This window comes from Procambarus clarkii, chromosome 65, assembly GCF_040958095.1.
Source record: "Procambarus clarkii isolate CNS0578487 chromosome 65, FALCON_Pclarkii_2.0, whole genome shotgun sequence".
NCBI lineage: Eukaryota > Metazoa > Arthropoda > Malacostraca > Decapoda > Cambaridae > Procambarus > Procambarus clarkii.
The window spans coordinates 23,209,104-23,233,707 of NC_091214.1; the positions used below are offsets into that span (position 1 = coordinate 23,209,104).

At 43.3% G+C, this 24,604-nt stretch overlaps 1 protein-coding gene across 3 annotated transcripts; it reads left to right on the plus strand.

Moving 5' to 3' along the window:
• Positions 1–2,419: 2,419 nt before the first annotated feature.
• LOC123771049 (inner centromere protein A) lies at positions 2,420–24,600 on the plus strand. Of its 3 annotated transcripts, none has more exons than XM_069309601.1 (2): positions 2,420–2,567; positions 19,753–24,600. In XM_069309601.1, the coding sequence occupies exon 2, from the start codon at positions 19,779–19,781 to the stop codon at positions 24,366–24,368; it is 4,590 nt and encodes a 1,529-aa protein (XP_069165702.1). In that variant the 5' UTR covers positions 2,420–2,567; positions 19,753–19,778; the 3' UTR covers positions 24,369–24,600. The 3 variants fall into 3 exon arrangements, with proteins under 3 accessions (XP_069165702.1, XP_045619282.2, XP_045619283.2); XM_045763326.2 differs by lacking the exon at positions 2,420–2,567 and adding an exon at positions 6,174–6,363; XM_045763327.2 differs by lacking the exon at positions 2,420–2,567 and adding an exon at positions 17,692–17,842.
• The last annotated feature ends 4 nt before the right edge of the window (positions 24,601–24,604 follow it).

The following is a 24,604-nucleotide window of genomic DNA, read 5'->3' on the forward strand; positions in this document are numbered from 1 at the left end:
GTTTTCGTGAATCTGGCCCCTGGACGCTCGATGCGGCCGGAATCTGGCTGTCTGCTGTGTGTCGAGGCTGTAGCGTCTTGAGAGAGGAGGAACTGTACTCGTCGAGTGTTACATTGTTGTTGGTGAATGTTGAAGATATGCTGTATCTCTCAAGCGTCTGTACTGAATCACTATACGAGTTTAAACTGACTTACTGACTGACTGATTGATAAAGATTAAGCCATCCAAGAGGTGGCACGGGCATGAATAGCCCGTAAACTGACTGACTGCCGATTGCTTGATTAAGATTAAGCCACCCAGAGGTGGTACTGACATGAGTAGTCTGTAAATATTGATATACTGTACTGATAAAGGTTATATTACAAGCTTCCACCTCACCTTGCCATACTGACCATCATCTAGCAGGTTAGGAAGAGAGATTAATTGTACTTAGTGGACCAAGAATTAGTGTATAACTTCTAGGGATGTGGAATACTTAGGTAATGTATAGTTACGACTCATCTCTATCTTATTATCTGATGAGAATATGGAGCATCCAGTAATAATTATGAATTTTTATGTAATGTAGGATCTCGTAGTACAGTTGGCTTCATTCTCGAATCACACTCGGGGATTCCTGGTGAGACATAAATGGTTGGCCATGTTTCCTTTCACCTAATGCTTCTGTTCACCTAGCAATAAATAGGTACCCTTGGAGTTAGGCAACTGTTGTGGGGTTGCATCATTAAGAGGGTCAGTATTCCGACCTCGGGGGAAGGGGGGGGGGCGAGGACCTTGATACAAGCCTAAGTTTTCAACAATACTAATGATCCGTCAAGGATTCGAACCCTGGCTACCAGGGCATCAACCACTGGCATTACTATAGTCACTCTGTTGGTTTGAAGGAACTGATGAAATCTGTGATTGTGAACCAGGGGTGTATCGAACCAGGCCCAAGCGACCCTGGTTCGAATCCTTGAGGGATCATTTGAGTGTTCATGGAAAAAAATGGTACTTGGGGGACCATTTTACTCACCTAATTGTGTTTGTGGGGGGTTGAGCTTCGGCTCTTTGATCCCGCCTCTCAACCGTCAATCAACCGGTGTAAATACTCCTGAGCCTGTTGGGCTCTACTGTTTGTGTGTGAGAGAGAGAGAATGAGAGAGGTTCCTCCTATGTCCGCGCTACCCTGAGGGCACCGTGACAAAGTAAGAATATGAGCGTATAAGAATATGAATATATATATAATCCTACCCAAGAGGCTAAGAAAGGCACCTCCTCTCCCCTCCCCACCCCATATTCTACATTTACCTCCCTTAACTTCCAAAACCACAGTAGTTCTCAATGAAAAACCGTAACTACTCTAATAGCTTTTGCATGTGTCCGAAACGCTATAGCCGTGTTGGCGGCCATGTGGACACGTACCTCGTGACCCCGTGCCGTGTCCGGCGACACTGAAGGTCACGTAAACACTATTTAAGATGTCAGAACCCCTTTGCAGCGTACTAGTCACCCCCCTGAACCATCTCGGAACCCCGTATATCAACGGCGACGATGAACACAATCAAAATCACTATCAAATTACATGTTAGGGAAAGTAGAAATCGTTGGAAATGTTTAGATTTTGCCCTTAATGGGGAGTTTGTTTGGGCATTATTCGGTGAGTAAACACAACGCCAGCCAGCAGCGTGTATTGTACGCCCAGTAGGAAGGAAAACTCGCTGGGTTGTTGTTTATTTGTCAGTGTAGAGTGTGAGACGTGAGGAAGGTATGCCACGTTAGTGACATTCTGTAAACAAACTTATTCCAACGTAGTCCAACCTAACTTGGTCCAGTCTAACCTTGTCCAGTTCTAACCTAGTCCAGTCCTAATCTGGTTCAACCTAACCTAGTCCAGCCTAACCTAGTCCAGTTTTAACCTAGTCCAGTCCTAATCTAGTCCAGCCTAACCTAGTCCAGTCCTAATCTAGTCCAGTCCTAATCTAGTCCAGCCTAACCTAGTCCAGTCCTAACCTAGTCCAGTCCTAACTTAGTCCAGCCTAACCTAGTCCAGCCTAACCTAGTCCAACCTAACCTGGTCCAGTCCTAACCCAGTCCAGCCTAGCCTAGTCCAGCCTAACCTGGTCCAGCCTAACCTGGTCCAGCCTAACCTAGTCCGGTCCTAATCCAGTCCAGCCTAACCTAGTCCAGCGTAACCTAGTCCAGCCTAACCTAGTCCAGTCCTAACTTAGTCCAGTCTAACCTAGTCCAGCATAACTTAGTCCAACCTAATCTTAAGTCAATTTAATCTAACACAACCTAACCTACTCACATTAACCTCACCAAACTCAGCCTAACCCAATGAACCAAACTCAAGCCAACCGAACACAACCTAACTAACCAAACGAAAATCTATAATATGTTGTTTTATAGGACGTGTATGACATCAAGTGACGTCACAACGTCCACACAAGGAATGTGGGGGCTGCACCTGACATCAGAATGACGTCAAAACGTCCACACAGGGTGTATGTGGGTGTGCCTGACATCATGGAGGATATACAGAGAAGAAGGTGTCTGAAGGTGTTACATGTGTCTGAATTCTTAATGTAAGTGTTTTATTAATTTTATGTTAATGTGTAGTACATCATTGGTTGCAGTTTTCTCTAATTTTTTTAGTGGCGGATGATGCAGCCTCATCCGTCAAGGCGTGTAATCCTTCATGTCATTGGCTCTTGGAGGATAATGTTTGACAGCCTTGACGTTTGAGCGTTTACATTTATTTTTGTCATTCATCAGGATCATTGGTACCTCGAACCCGGGACCACAAAAGCCAGTAGTAGTTTTGTTCTATTAATTAAATTATAATTCAGTGTTCTGATGGATGATATCATGCGTAGTTGTTGAGAGGATTCAGTGGCGGTTCTCGAGTCTGTGGGGTATGATGATGATGATGATTCGGTGGGACAGGAAGCCTGTGCGTTTGTAATATAATTCAATATAATATTCATTATATGTATAATATATATACACTTTAGGCTTGTATCGCAGTCAAGGTCGAACTAGTAACCCTTCCCAGGATGCAATTCCACAACAGTTGCCTATAACTCACATTTACTGCTAGGTGAATAGGTGCATTAGATGTATAGAAACGTGCCAAATCATTGCTGTCGCGCTCGGGGAATCGAACCCAGGATCCCCGGTTGTGAGTTAAGGTCGAAGCCATATGTACTAGGAGACCCTTAGAGATGATAGCATGTTATCGTTGTTCAAGAAAGCCGAGATATCTTAACAGTGATTTCATCGCAATTACCAAAAAATCTAGGAAAAATCTGAAACTAAAGCCGCGAGAAACCGTTTTGAGCCTTATTGCCAGTTCTCCTAAGGTTCCCTAACGTCAAGAAACTGTCGTAGTAAAATCTTATCCTAACCTTCCAGAGGATGTAGGTAAACAAACAAATTTGTTTTTGTATATTATTTTACATACAACGAGAGTCATACATGATATTGTAGGCGTCAGACAGTCGTCCTATAATTATTCTAGAGTCACGGCTTTCAGGTGTTAATTGTAACAGGTTGTCTTCAGGTCATGTGGAGTGATCTTGCTTTCTGCTAAGCTGATAATTGCAGCTGACTGGCTGTGTCTTTCCATCAAACAAGCCACTGTCTAGGTGGGGTAGGCAGATAGCCAGAGGCTATCTCCTGGAAAGCGGAGCTTAGCTCCTGGTCCCCACATATATATACCCGTTGAACTGTACATTTAAGACATTAAGCTGGACAACAGTAGATAGATCGGTTGTCGAGAGGTTCCTGCAGTCAGACTAGGCTTGTCCCAGACCGAGTGGGGACTGTCAGCCGTAGACAGTCACGGCTGTCTGTCTGTTACGGACCCTGTCTGTCAAGCCCCCCTTCCCCTCTATCAAACGTAGTCTCGGAGACTTTGATAGTGAATCATGAAAATGCGCAGATAATCGGCAAAAGTAACTTCAAACTCTATGGAAAACACATCCGCGATTTCATTTCAGACGTCATGAAAATCGTAACACGGGATGGGGAGGGGGGCAGGTTATTGAAAGGTTTAGGTTACAGACTGACATTTTTTTAAATATTTAATTTAGGCTGACTACAACCAGCACAGCCTATGTCCATCCCGTACCCCGGACCATTTCCCCTACAAAGTTTGGTGAGGCTAGCCCCGAGCATCTGGCTTCCAATCTTGAAAAGGCAGACAAAGATACATCCTTTCTTATAGTACAGATCCTTCGATTGAAACAACCCAACGATCTATTTGATCGTTGGGTTGTAACACAAATGATCCCACGTCTATTGTGTTACCTGGTAATTTGTTCCATAAATCAACAACCCTATTTCCAGATCTTTTCTAAATTGAAACTTATCCAATTTGTATCCATTGTTTGGTGTTTTATTTTGTGTTTATATATGGCACCTTATTAGATTCTGCCACTCGGAACAAAAATTTCCAAGTAGCACAGGCTATAGTGAGCCCGTAGTGGACTTTTTACCCTATTAATATCACATTTGTTTCGGCTTTTCATCACTGCGACATCGTCACTCTTCCAAAAGCTTTAGCAAACAATAAACAACAGAACGTAACGCAGTTTGTACAATGTAGCATTGTAATTGCCAGAATTAGGCTGGGATATTGATATGTATGGCAGGTAGCCTAGACTATGTAGCCTATGGAAAGAGGTAATGAATCCCCCAGTGGTGAACGTTTCACTTGTAAACTATGTAAACAAGAGCTGGGACATATTCTCCAACACTATATCTGTGATTGCCCTGTTATAAGTGACTTCAGACCAAATGGTACGAGGTACTTTGAGCTCTGTAATTACTTCATACACTCAGGAATATTGGAAGATATTCTTGTGCTGTGCGCAGATTTTGCTAGTGGAGGCTATTAGATCATCAGCCTCAGGGGAGTAGAAATAGCCTAAGCTACTCAATCCCTTTGAGATGTATTTTTTTCTTGTCTCAATAAACATACTTGAACTTGAACTTGATCTTACATTTCATGTTCTCTCCTGATTCCATGTATGACTGGCCGTCCTGTGAGATAGGAATACGAAATTAACTTATAGCTAGTTTTTGATTTACACTGTATAATCTTTCATATAGAATAGGGTAGCAGCACATCGCTGTATATACCTAAGCTTGTTAATAAAAAAAAATTAAAAAACAAAAACTTGTACCTACAGATCTCTATTATCTGTAGCTTATTATTATAAAAGTTTATTATCATATAACTCGACCAGGCTATAGTGGAATTGATATCATTTGAGATACTCAGCTTTACATAAACCATTATTTAATAGCCTCTATCTAATCTTCTACAGTACAGACACGTTGATGTGTTGATTTGTTGGGGGATTGTGAGTCGGCATTTATTTCACGAGAGTGAGACATGACTATAATGATGTTCAATATAGTTATTATATTGAACATGACTCTTCATTAATGTTCAACGAGGCGTTGAACATATCTATAATAAAGACCTTATTGTTTGAGGATAATGTTGTATATATGTCGTACCTAATAGCCAGAACGCACTAAATGGCATACTATGCAACTATCCCGTTTGCCTAATAAGCAGAGTTTTCCTGAAAGTTGTGTTTCTAAATTTGTTCTTATGAAATGATAAAACTTCCTATTACATTACATATTAATTTTTTTTTAATTTGAGTTCAAAACTAACGTAGACATACGACTAAACCTAACCTAAACTAACATAACTAAGTCAGTATTTCATCTTTTTAATATAATAATATTGATTCAAATAAACCAATTGGATTTTTTTAAATCACGAAAATCACTGCCTATTAGGCAAATCGGGCCTTGCATAGTAGGCCGAGAAGTGCGTTCTGGCACTATATATACATTCATATATATATTAAGTACGACATATATATATGTATATATGAATATATATATATGTATTTTTTTTAGGGAAATCTAATTAATATCTGCGTCTGACAACCACAGAAAATTATCCTTGCCAATTTTTTTTGGGGGGGTATCAATTTTTTCTCTGATGCTCTTCCTATAAACGAGGAGAATAGTGCATCCAATTTATTATACTATTTTTGTTGGGGGGAATAAATGATATTATACAACAGATGAATTAACAACAGCAAAATAGATAAGGTGGCAGCCCCCGGCCCTTCCACTAGAGGAAATATACGCCAGCAAAACGTGGGTTTGGTTAGTATAGTGGCTGAGGTCGGGGAGGGCGGTCGTATGTGGCCCTCTTAGAATTATTATACGTATTCTAGTGTGGCGGCTGTATATATATTTTTTTCATTTTAAAGACTATAATTTCGTGAAGTTGTTGTCTGTGTTTTGTCTTTTATACCAGTTACCCCGAGGAACTCCTGCTTGTAAGAGGTTAGTGGAAGTTTTAATAAGTTATTATTTTGGGGCGTGGAATAGATCTGACTCAGACCACGTGTTTATGCATATATATATATATATATATATATATATATATATATATATATATATATATATATATATATATATATATATATATATATATATATATATATAATTTACCGGGGTTGTGTGTTAACTATTCGTGCTTGCAGGGTCGAGTTGTTAGCTCTTGGTCCCCGCCAAGAAGCTATTTAACTCCAACCACTTGGGCTAGACGGTAGAGCGACGGTCTCGCTTCATGCTGGTCGGCGTTCAATCCCCGACCGTCCAAGTGGTTGGGCACCATTCCTTTCCCCCGTCCCATCCCAAATCCTTATATCCTGATCCCTTCCAAGTGCTATATAGTCGTAATGGCTTGGCGCTTTCCCCTTTCGGCCGGGAATCGAACCCGGATTCGTGGATTGCGACTCCTGCATGTTGTGTATTCACCTAGTTGTGCTTGCGGGGGTTGAGCTCTGCGCTTTCAGCCCGCCTCTCAACTGTCAATCAACTGTTACTATTTTTTTTTTCCACACGCACCCAGGGAGCAGCTCCGTAACAGCTGTCTAACTCCCAGGTACCTATTTACTGCTAGGAAACAGGGGGCATGAATGTGAAAGAAACTGCCAATTTTTATTTTCGTCGGCGCCGGGAATCGAACCCTGGACCACAGGATTACGTATCCAGCGTCCACTCAGCCACCAGCGCCCCTGTGTGTGTGTGTGTGTGTGTGTGTGTTCATGAGAGAGAGTGTGTGTGAATGGATATTGGTTCAGCCATGCACATCTGTGTGGATATTAAATTTATTATGGACTCTTGCCTCTGCAACCCTTACCACTACCGCCCACGGAATGGGAATGGGGTCCAACACTACCCACGGGATGGGAATGGGGTCCAACACTGCCCACGGGATGGGAATGGGGTCCAACACTGCCCACGGGATGGGAATGGGGTCCAACACTGCCCACGGGATGGGAATGGGGTCCAACACTGCCCACGGGATGGGAATGGGGTCCAACACTGCCCACGGGATGGGAATGGGGTCCAACACTGCCCACGGGATGGGAATGGGGTCCAACACTGCCCACGGGATGGGAATGGGGTCCAACACTGCCCACGGGATGGGACTGGGGTCCAACACTGCCCACGGGATGGGAATGATCCAACACCGCCCACGGGATGGGTATGGGGTCCGCCACCGCCCACGGGATGGGGTATGGGGTCCAACACTGCCCACGGGATTGGTATGGGGGTCCAACACTGCCAACAGGACGGGTATGGGGTCCACCACCGTCCATCTACAATGGGTTGTGTTGGACCCCAGTATTGCTTACTGAGAAAATCAATTCGAGCAACAAATTTGACAGTGCGACGTTATTAACTATAACTAATTAACTTAATATTTCCAGCTGTGTCTTAACTCACGTTGTTTACTTTCTCACTAATACATCACGTGAGTGTGATTTCTTTGTGTATTATTCACTAACACGGTCGTTCCGTTATAACGCTAGATCTCTGTGTGTCGTGTACGTACAGCTTGTACTACTTTGAAGATGTTCGTATTTTCCCCGAACTGATGTGATTTATACATTTACCGCATTTGAACATCATATTTGGATTGGCAGATTTTACCTGAGGGCCATTGTAACCTGTACAGTGGCCCTCAGGTAATGTACTGTAGCCTCAGGTACATTACAGTTGCGCCATATGGTACACTATGGTTCACCGTATGGTACAATATGGTTCACTGTATGGTACACTATGCTGCACCATCAGATACACTGCAGCTGCACCATCAAATAGATCCCCCGGGGTCGGCATTAGCTTGGACAAGCATAGCCTAACGATAGGTTGATTGAATTAAGTAAAAATTGACTCCTACAAGTCGGCTCTCTTTCGATGTGTCACCCCGTAAAAAAAAAATCAACTGTTATCCTAACCAGAAACGTAAACAAAGACTGTTTTGCCTAACCGTGGCCAGTATTCACAAAAGCTTACTACGTGCCCACTTACGACTCATGGTGACAAGAGGTCATGGAAATATTACGACCCGCTAGCTCTCACACACTGTGATTTGCTCCAGTCATCAACTTTAGACTGCTTCAATCGGTGTTTGCCTAAGTCATTGCCCATTGTCGCGGCCTCGTTGTTTACAAGTGTTGATTGATGTTTACGTCTCGCCTCGATACACTGGGATGCGTAGAGATAGTCCCGGGATGCGTAGAGATAGTCCCGGGATGCGTAGACATAGTCCCAGGATGCGTAGAGATAGTCCCGGGATGCGTAGACATAGTCCCGGGATGCGTAGACATAGTCCCAGGATGCGTAGACATAGTCCCAGGATGCGTAGACATAGTCCCAGGATGCGTAGACATAGTCCCAGGATGCGTAGACATAGTCCCAGGATGCGTAGATAGTCCCTGGATGCGTAGACATAGTCCCTGGATGCGTAGAGATAGTCCCGGGATGGGTAGAGATAGTCCCAGGATGCGTAGAGATAGTCCCGGGTTGCGTAGAGATGGAGATAGTCCCTTGGCTATATATAGTGATAGAAACCGAGGTACATATAGACAGTTCCCTGGGTGCATGACGACAGCTCTGGGGTACATATGTAAGACTCGCCCGAAGGTATGTAAGGGATGCTAGCACATATCCCCTCCTATCCCTTCTCCCCTCCTATCCCTTCCATTCCCCCCTTTCCTCTCTGTCTTCTACACACACACACACACACACACCAACGTAACTTGAGACATCATCATCAGCAGAATGTTTGGTCTGAGAGTTGCCGTCAGCTTCCCCACCCCCCTAGTAGTGGCTTTTATTTGCGCCACACAGCTGATTGTCGGGCGATATATACTTGTAAACAAAGGGCAAACCAAGCGACCGGATGTACTCACCTAGTTGTGCTTGCGGGGGTTGAGCTGTGGCTCTTTGGTCCCGCCTCTCAACCGTCAATCAACGGTTGTGTGCAGTAGAACTTGTTTTTATGAAGTGTGTATGTCTGAGTCTCGCGCCAAGTGTTTGGGTGGAAAGAAATGGGTTGGCAGTTTGAAATAGGGAATTGGTTGCGTTTTAAAACCCTTTATTTTATTTTCTAAATTAACAACTCTGCTCCCTTTTCCAAGCTTTCCTGTCAGGCTGTCTGCTGTAATGACAGGTGACTTGCCATGGGCGAGATGTAGGTGCCTGTCAATAACAGCCTGTCCAATCAAGATATCTTCGAACAGGGCTTTGCAAGTAGAATTCTTCTAAACTTATAAAAGTATGATTTAAGTACGTTATCAGGACGATGTGCAGAGCCTTTCCATCTAAGATACATTAGAAACACGTGTAGTATAACCCCCGCATTAAGTTCCTAACGCAACCATTGTTATCAAATCAAATATACAATCCTCAAAAGATTCCAACATTTTTCACTCCTAAGATAAAGCAAACTTAAGAGTTATAAGATGTTAATACATTGTTTGATAGCCAGTTCATTTGAAACAGTTAAGTAAGTTCCAGCTGTGGTCTGGGTACAAGTGACAGGATGAACAACCCAGCGGGTTTTCTTCCTATTGGGGGGAGTTGTACACGGCTGTATGTTCACTCATAGTATGAGTGACGCTCCCCTGTACCGTCACTGCGTCACTATGGCTGTATGTTCACTCACAGTATGAGTGACGCTTTTTTTATTAACACATTTAGGTACTAAATGAGTTTAGTAATTACGAGTGAGTACTTTAGTGAGTACTTTATGCTCACCTGATATATCACGCTATTGTGATTGCTGTGTGTATGGATAAGGCGAATACGTGCAGGGGATAAGGTGAGTACCTGGAGGGGATAAGGTGAGTACGTGGAAGGGATAAGGTGAATACGTGCGAGGGATAAGGTGAATACGTGCGAGGGATAAGGTGAGTACGTGGAAGGGATAAGGTGAATACGTGCGAGGGATAAGGTGAATACGTGCGAGGGATAAGGTGAATACGTGCGAGGGATAAGGTGAATACGTGCGAGGGATAAGGTGAATACGTGCGAGGGATAAGGTGAATACGTGCGAGGGATAAGGTGAATACGTGCGAGGGATAAGGTGAATACGTGCGGGGGATAAGGTGATTACGTGCGAGGGATAAGGTGAATACGTGCGAGGGATAAGGTGAATACGTGCAAGGGATAAGGTGAACACGTGCGAGGGATAAGGTGAACACGTGCAAGGGATAAGGTGAATACGTGCAAGGGATAAGGTGAATACGTACAAGGGATAAGGGAATACGTGCAAGGGATAAGGTGAATATGTGCAAGGGATAAGGGAATACGTGCAAGGGATAAGGTGAACACGTGCAAGGGATAAGGTGAACACGTGCGAGGGATAAGGTGAACACGTGCAAGGGATAAGGTGAATACGTGCAAGGGATAAGGGAATACGTGCAAGGGATAAGGTGAATACGTGCAAGGGATAAGGGAATACGTGCAAGGGATAAGGTGAATATGTGCAAGGGATAAGGGAATACGTGCAAGGGATAAGGTGAATATGTGCAAGGGATAAGGGAATACGTGCAAGGGATAAGGTGAACACGTGCAAGTGATAAGGTGAACACGTGCAAGGGATAAGGTGAACACGTGCGAGGGATAAGGTGAACACGTGCAAGGGATAAGGTGAATACGTGCAAGGGATAAGGTGAATACGTGCAAGGGATAAGGGAATACGTGCAAGGGATAAGGTGAATACGTGCAAGGGATAAGGGAATACGTGCAAGGGATAAGGGAATACGTGCAAGGGATAAGGTGAATACGTGCAAGGGATAAGGGAATACGTGCAAGGGATAAGGGAATACGTGCAAGGGATAAGGGAATACGTGCAAGGGATAAGGTGAATACGTACAAGGGATAAGGTGAATACTGTTAGGGATAAGGTGAATACCTTATCATTTGTGCAGCTACCCTAGACTATATGAAGGGGAGTACAGTGTGTCAAGAACCAGCTACGTGATGCTAAAAATCCCCATCACACAGGATGGTTAGTCATACAGAGGCGTGTGATAAGTAGTCTGCACCGACAAACTCTCGGTGCATTATGAAGATATCATCATCAACACAAGAGTGAATAAGGTAGCAATGATACTAAAATTCCCCCCATCTCACTGGATGGTTAGACATACAGTTCCATATATTCAGTAGCCTGCACTGACAAACTCTGGGTGCCATATGAGGATATCCTCAAGAACACGAGAGTGAATAAATTGCAAAGCTCCAGGTACCTCATGCCAACGGGTCTGAATGGTCTGATAATTGGGCATTCGGTGATGTAGCGTGCACTGAACCGTCACCATAGTTGTATGTTCACTCACAGTATGAGTGACGGTGTTCTGTGTCCTGTCCTTAGTGTGTAGGCTTGTAGTGAGTGCGGAAGAGATGGAAATGGGGCGGGCAGGCTGGCGGAGGCTTTCGCTTTGATGTCCAAAGGGTTTGGAAAGGATGGGGGAGGTAGAGAGATGGGGTTACCTTGAGGTTACCTCAATGAGATGAAATGGGGGGAGATGAAATGATGGGGAGATGAAATTCTGGAAGAGGATGCGGGTGTAGAGAGAGAGAGAGAGAGAGAGAGAGAGAGAGAGAGGGTTTGAAAGTTCGGTGCATGGAGACGCTAATGTTTATAAACACACATGACCCGCCTGGGAGATGGCGACGGGTCGTTCACAAGGGCGCCTCTATGCTGCAAAAACCCCGCCAAACATAGCCATGAGTTGGTTACTGTGCGACTGTGCAGGGTACTATGACTTATGCACATACGTTCACACCTATTGGGGAGAGGGGGGGGGGAACATAACGTCAGCTTTGCGCCTTTTTTTTAAATCAACTAAACCAATGCAGTTATTAGTTGGTGTCGATAGGATTGAAATTGTGAGGTAATAATTAAGCTAAAGAATAGGTTGATTTACAATCCTAGTCCCAGGATTTTCATCCCTGTTCTGTATGTACACCAGTTGAAGGCCAGTTGAGAGACGGAACCAAAGAGCCAAATCGGCTCAACCCCCCCCCCCCTCCCGGCAAGCACAACTAGGTGAGTACATCCTCACTACCACACACCCAAAATATGAATTAAGTTACACAGTTTGTCAATATATTTATAACAGACGAACACCTTAATTGCTTAAAAGGTGATTTGATTTGCAATAATTGAACTGAGTTGCAAATTGATTAATGCATTGAACAACTCAAGAAGTGCATCTGGACGTAGAGCTGTTATCGCCCGTTATCTTATCACGGAGTCATTGCCGGTTGAGACAGGAGAGTTATTGTACATAGTCATTTAAAATGAGGGCGTCACATGAGGCTTTGCCTAAAACTCCCGAAGGCATTGGTTGCTCGGGTCGCCCGGTCCTAATGTTAAATCTTTTTAAATATATTTATATCTTATTTTCGTTAGGTTGGGATGGGTTTGTTGGGTTAGGTTAGGACAGGTTGGGTTGGGTTAGGTTAAGTTTGATTAGGTTGGGATGGGTGGGTTGGGTTAGGTTAGGTTCACGAGAGAGAGAGAGAGAGAGAGAGAGAGAGAGATAGAGAGAGAGAGAGAGAGAGAGAGAGAGAGAGAGAGAGAGAGAGCGAAAGAGAGAGAGAGGCCTTTCGAGAGAGAGAGGGAGAGCTGGTTGGGGGCGGATTAGCCTGGTTAACATCATCCCGTCCTGATCATATTCATTGCATGTTTAACTGACTCGACCAATCCGTTAACATAACATCACATACCATAAAACACACTGCTAGGCTTCTTTCATTCATTTCCCATACCCATCCCGTGGGCGGTGGTGTCAAGGGTTACAAGAGGCACACAATCGGTTCAGGAACTGAACGCCATAGTTCGTTTAGCACTTTCTTTCTAATGTTTGCCAGCGTCAGATTTGATGCTGATGTTGTCATGTTTATATATGTGCCTCCGGTTGGAATTATATTCACAGCCAAATCAACGATGTTCGTTGGTTTAGTAGAAGTTCTGACCTTAAACTATTTGTTGTATGTTTGGATGAAATTCGCTTCTCTTTGACGAATTATTTTTCTCGTTTTAAATTTATCTGTCGTGTTGCTGTATAGAATTATTTTTTATTGTACAGAATTCTCCTCCTATTTAAATTACATAAACTTCAAATTACAAGGTACAGGCAAAATATCTCAATGTTATGTTTGATAACATATAAACCCTTAAAATCAAATAGATTTGTTTAAAAATATGATATTGACACTGGCACGTTTAAATATTTTCAAAACCTAAAAAAAAAAAATCAAACATCTTGAATTTCAGAGTTTGTCAAATACGATCTTGAAGGCTTTAATACAATTTAATACTTAGCATCACTAAGTACTAAATAGTTGCAGGCGAGGAGTCACAATAACGTGGCTGAAGCATGTTGACCAGACCACACTAGAAAGTGAAGGGACGACGACGACGTTTCGGTCCGTCCTGGACCATTCTCAAGTCGATTGTGAGAATCGACTTGAGAATGGTCCAGGACGGACCGAAACGTCGTCGTCCCTTCACTTTCAAGTATGTGGTTTGGTCAATATATAGTTTGGCGCTTTCACCCCCCCCCCCTGACAATTCCCTATCTCCCTTCCCTCTAGAATATCTGAATTCACTACTCTACATGTACTCTAGTAGTAGAGTACCAGAGTACACTTGCAGTAGCTCCCCATACTACCAGAGAGCAGTACAAGCAAACGTTGTTTACCGATGACTCCACAGTGTGGCAGTTGGAAGAGTTATTGCTGTTATGATAAGCAGTGGGCAGCCTCTTCCCCCTCGAATGTGGTACTAGATGTAAACATTAATATCGGCGGCCAAGCGTGGCTCCCGGTGGGGTGGGGTGTACTAAAATATAATTTGGAAAGAAATTTTGTCATTTATTTGAATTTGTATATGCACATTTGCTTCTCCTACCACCCTTAATCTATATATGTAATATATAATGGAATATTATCTATATGTATATACATGTATATATAATACATACTATGTATTACATATATGAAGAAACATACATACCCGAGTTGTAATTCCTAAACGGTGACATAGGTTCATCCGGTGAGACACGCGTCCCGTCACTAATCTCACTGCAGACACGTGTACAGTGATCTACACTTTATTCCTCTGGGGCAAAATAAAAACAAAAATAGTTGCATAGTGAATGATATCAGCTCCCCCTCTCTCTCTCTCCTCACACCATTTTACACAAACCTTGCATCATAGCCTACGGAATTTTGAATGTAACGAAAGTGCAATGCAATGTTACAGCTTTACACACACACACACACACACACACACACACTCTCTCTCTCTCTCTCTCTCTCTCTCTCTCTCTCTCTCAACTCAGCCGGTCCTCCTAAGGTTTCCCAACGTCAAGAAAACGGTCAATTAACGTGCCCTTATCCTAATCTACCAGAGGACCTAAAACAGAAAACGGGACAGTACGTCACTTTCGCGAACCGCTTCTAAATTTTCTAGCATGACAGTTATTGACCTTGTGTAACGCATACGAGCGAAGCGCGACGTTCTTTGTAGGACAGGTTAATTTTTTGTTTAATTTTGCCCCGAGGGGCGAGTTTATTGGGCAGCGCCACTCATCTTATGGGTGGACATAGCGTCATAGCAGCATGCACAACACTCCCCAAAAGGAAGAAAACCCATGAGAGGTTATACTCGTGCCAGTACCAGCACATATCTTGCTTCTCGCTAATCTGAACTTGTCACCGACTCCTAGAAGCCTTTCCTATATGGCGACCACATGAGGTTCTTTCTCTCTCTCTCTCTCTCTCTCTCTCTCTCTCTCTCTCTCTCTCTCTCTCTCTCTCTCTCTCTCTCTCTCTCTCTCTCTCTCTCTCTCTCTCTCTCTCTCTCGCTCTCTCTCGCTCTTTCTCTCTCTCTCTCGCTCTCTCTCGCTCTCTCTCGCTCTCTCTCGCTCTTTCTCTCTCTCTCTCGCTCTCTCTCTCGCTCTCTCTCGCTCTCTCTCGCTCTTTCTCTCTCTCTCTCGCTCTCTCTCTCTCTCTCTCTCGCTCTCTCTCGCTCTTTCTCTCTCTCTCTCGCTCTTTCTCTCTCTCTCTCGCTCTTTCTCTCTCGCTCTTTCTCTCTCTCTCTCTCTCTCTCTCTCTCTCTCTCTCTCTCTCTCGCTCTTTCTCTCTCTCTCTCTCTCTCTCTCTCTCTCTCTCTCTCTCTCTCTCTCTTTCTTTCTTTCTTTCTTTCTTTCTTTCTTTCTTTCTTTCTTTCTTTCTTTCTTTCTTTCTTTCTTTCTTTCTTTCTTTCTTTCTTTCTTTCTTTCTCTCTCTCTCTCTCTCTCTCTCTCTCTCTCTCTCTCTCTCTCTCTCTCTCTCTCTCTCTCTCTCTCTCTCTCTCTCTCTCTCTCTCTCTCTCTCTCTTGGCCTCCCACCAAGTCTTCAAGCGCAGAAAGTTTTCTTTTACTATCCTTGTCACCCATCTATTATCTGTCAGATCTCCTCTCCCTTCATATTATTTTATTCAAACAACTACACAATTTCTGCTCATGTCCTACACAGTTTAAGCGGGACCAAAGAGCCAGAGCTCAACCCCCCGCAAGCACGACTCAGTGAGTACTCACAAACTGCCTTTAAGAAACTTGTGAAAGTAATCATTAAGAACCTTGTATACCACATTGTAAGACCAATTCTGGAGGATGCGGCCCCAGCATGGAGGCCATACCTTTTCAAGTTTAAGACGAAGCTGGAGAATGTTCAAAGGACTAGTCTCATTAGACTAGTCCCAGAACTAAGAGGTATAAGTTACGAGGAAAGGCTGCGTGTATTGCACCTCACCTTCGCTGGAAGACAGAAGAGCTCGGGGAGACATGATCACCACATACAAAATTCTCAGGGGATAAAGACAGGTTATTTAACACGGGTGGTACACGCACAAGGGGACTCAGGTGGAAGCAGAGTACTCAAAAGAGCCACAGAGACATTAGAAAGAACTTTTTCAGTGTCAGCGTAGTTAGTAAATGGAATGCATTAGGAAGTGATGTGGTGGAGACTGACTCCATACACAGTTTTAAATGTAGATATGATTGAATCTGATTGACGGTAGAGAGGCGGGACCAAAGAGCCGAAGCTCAACCCCCACAAACAAAACTAGATGAGTACACACACACACACACACACACACACACACACACACACACACACACACACACACACACACACACACACACACACACACACACACACACACACCAACGTCGTCCATGTACTCTACAAACACCATCCGGTCGATGCCGGACCAGCCGCTGTGTACCGCCAGGGGAGGAGGTTCCCGGCCACTGTTTGTTTATACATGAAGGTGAATCATACGCCGATGAATGCTCTGCACTCATGTGCAAGGGGGTGGTGGTGGTGGAGCTGGTTGTATAGGGGGTGTAGGGGTGGTGTAGGGGGGTGTTGAATGGTGTGTGTCTATACTCACCTAGTTGTGTAGGTTGTGGGGAGGGGGGGGGGGGAGGTTTTAGCTAACGGAGAGGTTGTTAGTGTGGCAGCCAACGTGGGATTCAGTGGAATCCCAGGTTGCATTGCTTTTGATCTAGTCCAGGTCCATGTAGGTACCCAATGGTACAGGTAGGTACCCAGCAGTCCATATAGGTACCTAACGGTAAAGATAGGTACCCAACGGTACAGGTAGGTGGTACCCAGCAGTCCATATAGGTATCCAACGGTAAAGATAGGTACCCAACAGTTCATGTAGGTACCCAACGGTCCAGGTAACGGGGGGGGGGGGGGGAGGGTAATTATGGATTGTCAAGGAGAGGTGGAGAGGTTTTTGGGTACCCTTTTGACATCCCTTTTCACCCTCTCAACACCCCCCTCCTCCACCTACCCCTCTTCCTTGTCAGGAATGAATAATGAATACACAATTACCAGGTACATGAAGGGCGTCGACATCAACCTGGTACATCATCATTATGGCGTCAACTTGGCGCGAGCGTGAGCGACCGCCACTGCAACTTGCAGCGAAAGTCCCATATACTTACTCGCGGGAGTGTCATAATTGATGCATATGTGTGTGGTGGCGGGTCCCAGCCGGCCAGTCAGAGGGCCAGTCGCTGGTGCAGCGAGACGTATGCCTCGCTGATTGGCTGGATGCCTGTGTTGTGGTCGCGGGAAGCTTGCTGATTGGTGGGGGGCTTGGCGGGAGATTATGGGGTGGTGATTGGGGGGTTGCATATATAAGGGGTCTGGCAAGGGGAAATTGGGGCAAGGGGGGGGGAGGGTGATGATAAGGACTACTTGTGGTGGCACTAAGGTGGCAGTAGTTCACCTGTGGCTTCACACACACGAACACACACCTGGCTCTCTGGTCAGGAGCTCCCCATTCTGACAGGGGGGGGGGGGCAAATGGGACTCTTAGTGTATTAAAATTAATATCGTGCAGTGTTAGAAAATCTTACACACATATTTTTCTCTCCTAAAAATACGATATGTAAGTACCAGTTTACGTATACAATTAATTAAACATGCAAAATAAACTTTTTGATCGACATATATCAATTTTTTGTTTAGAGTAAAAATAATTATATATATATATATATATATATATATATATATATATATATATATATATATATATATATATATATATATATATATAATATATATATATATATATATATATATATATATATATATATATATATATATATTATTATTTTGTCAGGTATGTGTCTTAGTGCTGTATCTTAACATTGTCTGAATAATGTGTCCCAGAGTTGTCTTAGTAATGTGTCCTAGTGTTGTCTTAGTAATGTGTCCTAGTGTTGTCTTAGTAATGTGTCCCAGTGTTGTCTTAGTAATGTGTCCTAGTGTTGTCTTAGTAATGTGTCCTAGTGTTGTCTTAGTAATGTGTCCTAGTGTTGTCTTAGTAATGTGTCCCAGTGTTGTCTTAGTAATGTGTCCCAGAGTTGTCTTAGTAATGTGTCCTAGTGTTGTCTTAGTAATGTGTCCTAGTGTTGTCTTAGTAATGTGTCCTAGTGATTTTCCCTAACAATGTGTCCTAGTGATGTGTCCATGTCATGACAATGTATCCTAGTTCTGTGTCCTGGTCATGTATCCTAGTGCTGTGTCCTGGTCATGTATCCTAGTGCTGTGTCCTGGTCGTGCTTAGCTAGTATTCCACGCGGTTACCTTGGGGGGGGTGTGTGCCGAGAATGAGCGCAATCTTTAGCCTTCTCAGGACATTTAAATCCATCAACAAACTACAGGCAGGGGTTACAAACACGCCCCTTAGGCCTACTGCACTATCAGCCTAGGTCTGGCCTGGAAATGCCCCCCTCCCCCCCCCCCCCCCCCCCACACACACACACGCATTCCTTTCCAAAATTTGAAATTGTGCCTATTATGTTTTTTTAAGTTTTATGGAGGCTTCTCTCTTCGTCCAAAAACAAAAGACATTCTACACATCTTGTCTATACTACTTGGGCTGGATGGTAGAGCGACGGTCTCGATTTATGCAGGTCGGTGTTCAATCCCCGACCGTTCAAGTGGTTGGGCACCATTCCTCTCCCCATGTCCTTTCCCTGATCCTTATCCTCATATCCCTTCCAAGTGCTATATAGTCGTAATAGCTTAGCGCTTTCTCCTGGTAATTACCTAACCTAACCCTGTTACCTAGCAGTAAATAGGTACCTGGGAGTTAGTCAGCTGTCACGGGCTGCTTCCTGGGGGTGGAGGCCTGGTCGAGGACCGGGCCGCGGGGACACTAAAGCCCCGAAATCATCTCAAGATAACCTCAAGATAACCTTTTCCAGATTTCCCTGTCCCGTCATAACTGATTTCCACAATGTTTTCCTGGTCTTCATAAATGTTCCAACCTGTTCTTAACAAGAAAAAAGAGGCTTCCAAGACACTCAAGTTCAAGTATGTTTATTGAGACAAGAAAGAAATACATCTCAAAGGGATAGAGTAGCTTAGGCTATTTCTTATACTGATCCTTCAATACTCTCATACTTCCCCGTTGTAATGATGTGTCTAACAACTGTACCTTGGAAATATGTCCTATTCACTGTTCTTGGTCATGTGTTATGGCACTCTGTTCTGGTAATCGGCTCCTGGCGCTATGTTCAATTACTGTAACACAGCCAAAGTTGCGGGCATTATGGATAATGTTTTATTTTATATAATTCATGATATATACATCATTACCCTTCCTCACATCACACACACACACACACACACACACACACACACACACACACACACACACACACACACACACACGCACGCACGCACGCACACATTAGGTAAGAGCAAAGAAGAAGTTGTAAACATTTTGTAAATATCTCTGATTTACCTTATAGTAGTACATGTTCTGACTCTTGCTTCCTATGCTTACAGGGAGACCCTCACCAAGACGAAGCTCCATGAATCAGCCATTCACTTGCGGTTTCCAAGGGGCTCCTGGTCCTTGGGAATTTAGAGGGAATCAGCTACAGCCGCCTCAAGACTTCAGCCAACACCAGTACCAGCAGCAAAATCAACTGTTCTTTAACCAACCCTGCAACCAGAACACTTACACCAATAACTTCCAACAGTTGAGAAACGATATCCCTTCACCTTGTCCAAACCAGATCTGGAATACTTTTGAACCTTTCAACCAGAATGGTTTCCAGAATTATGAGCATAAGAACGTACAGCAGCAGCAGCAGCAACAACAGCAACATGTGCACAATCAAAACCAGTTTCCAGCTTGGCCCTTTCAACACAGTGATGTGAGGAACAATGCACAATATGGACACCCAATGTACACACAAGGACGCTTCGACCACGGAGAAAAATGGAGCTCTCAGGATGCCACCTCTTCACAACTTCCTCCAACTTGGAATTTGCCACACACTCCAGCATGGCAAAAGCCACAGCCTCCAGCCTGGAAAAAGCCACATCCACCAGTCACGAAGCAGCTGTTTCCTCCAGCTTGGAAGCCATTCTCACGCACGTCGTCCCTCGTCTCCATAAACAACAAGGAGGACAGAGCCATCATGCCAAAAGAGGACAGTAATAATAAACATTCCAGCAAAAGTGAAGCTTCGGAGAGACCAGTGAACGTAAGCAAAGGTGACAACAAGAGTGGCGAAACATTAACAGTGTTAACAAATGATAGAACAGATGCGAGAAACGAGTTATCAAATGAATCTGTATCTCCTAACAACTGTAATATTCTTAAAAAATCCTCTAAAAGCAGTGACGATGTTACGACGGAATTTCACACAGCTATAAAGGACTCCCAATTTGTATCAAGTGACTCCGAAAAGCTATCAATTGACTCCCAAGAGGTATCAAGTGACTCCCAAAAGCTATCAATTAACTCCCAAGACTTATCAAGTGACTCCCTACAATTGAAAGAAATTAGTAAAAGTTCTGGTAGGAAAAGTGATGTTTTGAAAAGACCAAAAGAGGTGTTTGAAGATAAACTCCATATAGACGGTACTATCACAAACCCGACTAGGGAACCAGAAAACTTGATTAAAACCAACAGACTAGTTTTGCACGACTCAAAAGATTCGTTAGAGAACAGAAGTGAAGTTTTAGACGAGTCTTATAATACAAATGATATTTCGAAAGAATTAAATGTGTTGAAGGACCTGCCTCACAGAAACGAAAACGATGTTGTGAAAGAATCACATGAAGTGTCAAAATATTGTATAGGTAATCCGAGTGATAGTTTAAATAAACCAGATAAAATATCAAAGCATTTACTCGACATTTGCCCAGTTTTGAAAGAACCATCAAAGTTTGCGTCACTAGAATCACAAAACAAAACTTGCATCTTGAAGGAGTCTGATGTGTCAAAAGAGTCAGGTGAAAGCAGTATCAAATTTTTAAATGAAGGAAATGAAGCAGTAAAAGCTTCTCATAAAAATAAAGCTTTGAAAGTGCGAGATAAAACCTTCAAAGAGTTACTTGAAAATCAAAACGAAATTTTGAAAGAATCATCTAAAACGTCAACAACTGTGCTGGAGACTGATCATTTTGTCAAAGAAGCAACTATGAGTCACATTGAAAAGTTTCAATATTCGAGTAACACGAAAACATCTATAAGAACCAATTTATCCAGAGAAAGTGACGCCACTAACAAAAAAACACATGAAAACTGCATTGATAAATTTAGACACTCTTCAAAAAACAAAAATGGGCTTTCAAAAAGTTCTGCCAAACATAAATATGAGGTATTTATGCATGAAAAAAAGAAAAGTGACATAAAAAACACCGAGAGAAAAAGAAAGGACATGAATGATTTAAGGAGACTCAAAAGGAAGGCTTCTGATGAGTCTGGTAAATACAACCACAAGAGGGTCAAACAATTTAAGAATAAGGCGAATTTGGTAGCCTGCAGGAGTGACATAGACACGAGCTCAGCTGTCGACCACAGAGACGCAGCGAGACAACCCTCTCCAAATTCAAGTACGGTGTTGAAGTCTACAGTTAAAAGTGATGATAGAATACTGGAAGAAACACACGAAAACAATAGTGAACTACATAAATACTCGTCGAAGAAAAGGAATGAAGCAACCGGCGGTGCTTCCAGCACCACAGGCAATAATACACCCAAGAAGAATGCCCAAACTAGCAGCCGGGAATTGAAATTAGACTTGACAAGATCCCCCAAATCTGAAAATACTGAAATAGTGACTCAAAGCCTGACGAGTAAATTTCGAGAACAGCCTTTGATGACCACAGACATATTTGCCAGACATTCTTCTCCCTGCTCATCTAAGGAAATCATTTGTTACACCTGCAAAAATGTAGTGAAGGAATATCAGCTCTCCTCACATCTCTTCTTTGGCTCTGTGAAGTGTCGTGATTGTTGTAGGGAGATCACATCCTGTAGGAGTTTCAGAGAAATGAGAAGGGCAACAGACGCTAAGAAAGGCTCAACTTGCCTCCACAGATCTTTAAAGTGGTTGAATAACCCATTTTCCTACATAAAGAACAAGCTGCAAAAAAAACTACGGAAGATAAAGTTGAAGGGCAAGCTAACAGAAGAAGACCTTCTCATTGGGGTGTCTGCATTTGCCAGGAGATTGAGAGCCCTTGAACACAAGTCGCCTTGGAGGTCAGCCATCGAGAAACTGAGAAGATCTTTAGAATCAGGTATTCCACCTGAATATTTAACGAAGGTAGAAAAGAACTGTAATTTAGCCTCATGTGATTCAGCTCGAATAGAAACAAAACCAGAGGGATACGACACTTATTTCAGTGATAAAAGGAATGCCAGTTGTAAGTCCCATGGTGAAGAACGTGAAAATGACCAGATCCAAAAAGAAAATCCAAAGCATACAATGTCAATGCCACCATCACCGTCAGTGTTGCTGGATAATGCCCTAGAGGACATGAATAATTTATCTTCAGTTGAAAAGCAAAAGGCTTCTGAACCTTCACTGGTTGACAGTGAGCGAATACCTCAGATAGTTGAAGAGGAAGTTATTATACCTCAGACAATGTGGGAGGACGATATAATTAGTTTTGGTGGGGTCGAGCAGGTGGATGAAAATATTATCTCGGTGTGTGCATGTGAGGACAGTAGTAAGCTGCGGGGAGTGGTCAAAGATGGTACAGTAGTGCTACAAGCTCCAGGACACACCTCGTTGATTGTGAATGCGGATGAGCTACGAAGTGCAAAAGCAAAACTTGAGGAGCAGGCAGTGAGTGGTGAGCAGAATATTTCAGAGGAATATGAGTTCGCTTATGGATCATTGAATGAGTTCATTCCCAAAGGAGTGAGTAAAATGACACTCATTACTCAGCAATCACTGACTCTACCTGAGGAAACAGGCAAAGTAACGTTTTCAACTGAGGAAGTAAGAATGTCAAAAATGGTTCAGGAGATTAAGAAGGCACCAGAGTTTGGAGAAACACACTTCCAGTCAGACATGAGCAAAGCAGAAATCATCCCTAAAAAAGTTGAGGCTAAACCAGTAAAAAGCATAGCTAAACAGGAGTGTGATGAAATACACAACATGAAATTGGACATTACCCAAGCTGAACAGGAGGAAATTAGAGAAAAAACTTTAATAACTAAGAAACCTGCTAGTAGGAATTCCAATCATGCTAAGAAGTCTTGTAAGATGAATGTTCAGGATGAGGAAGAGTCACAAATCATCAAGAAGTATAATCTTCGGAGGCACAGACATCAGCCATTCATTTCATTCCTGCAGAGGCTGAAGAAACAGTATAAGAATGGTGAATTGTGGACACACATTCTTCCAGCAGTAAAGGCTTTCCATGAGCATTCCTCAAGAGAAGAGGATGGAGATTCTTTTGATCTGACTTTGAACTATGAGGAGGCTGATGATGAGTTCATGATGGACATCCTTCTATCTCAGGCTTATGGACTACAGCACATGAATGAGATTGCCGATGTCATGTCCAAAAAAGACCGCAATATTGTTTCTCAAATCGAAAATGCCATAAAAAACTCTTCCATGTTTGTAAATAAGCCAGACTTCATTCCTTCACACGTCACCAGGTCCAGCTCAAGGGCTGGTCTCAAATCTTACAGCAAGAGGAAGATAGTGCAAGAGAAGACGACCTCACCTAAGGCCCACCTCGACCCAATGGTCTTTGGAAAAGACATTCCTCAGAATAAGAGTTCAAAGATCCACATAGTGACCCCACCTCCAGACGGCTTTTATTATGTGGCCACCTACCCTACAGAGCCATGCCCGACAGAATGCCCCATGTGCTACTACAGGATATTCCCTTCAATGTTTGCCCTGAACCTTGTCACAAATCTGGCCACGGCTCGGTGCTTCGGGTGCCCATTAACCATCTACATAGTCCAGGAGCCGGTCAACACCTCCCTACCCAAGATCGTCTTCGAGAGCAACAAGAGAGAAGATACAGTAGTCACGGAGAAGCCCTACAAGCCCAAGCCTGCCAGGTTCAAGGTGACTGTCAACAAGTCCAAGAAGAGGAGGAGGAGGCTGTCGATTCATCAGTTCATTAAAAAATGAGGTCTCTTAATGTCAATTTCTGTGTAACGAGCACAATGGCTGATATAGCCATTTTTATTGTGATATTTAGATGAAGCTGTAATCCAGCTTCCTTGGTGTTTCTCATTTTTGTGATTCTCAAAAGATTTTATATGTAGCAATAGCTAATAATAATTTGTTTTCTTATCAAAGATTGCAAATATGTGATCGACAAAGTGTTTTGTTTTTTTGTATTAAATATTTAATTTCTAAATTTT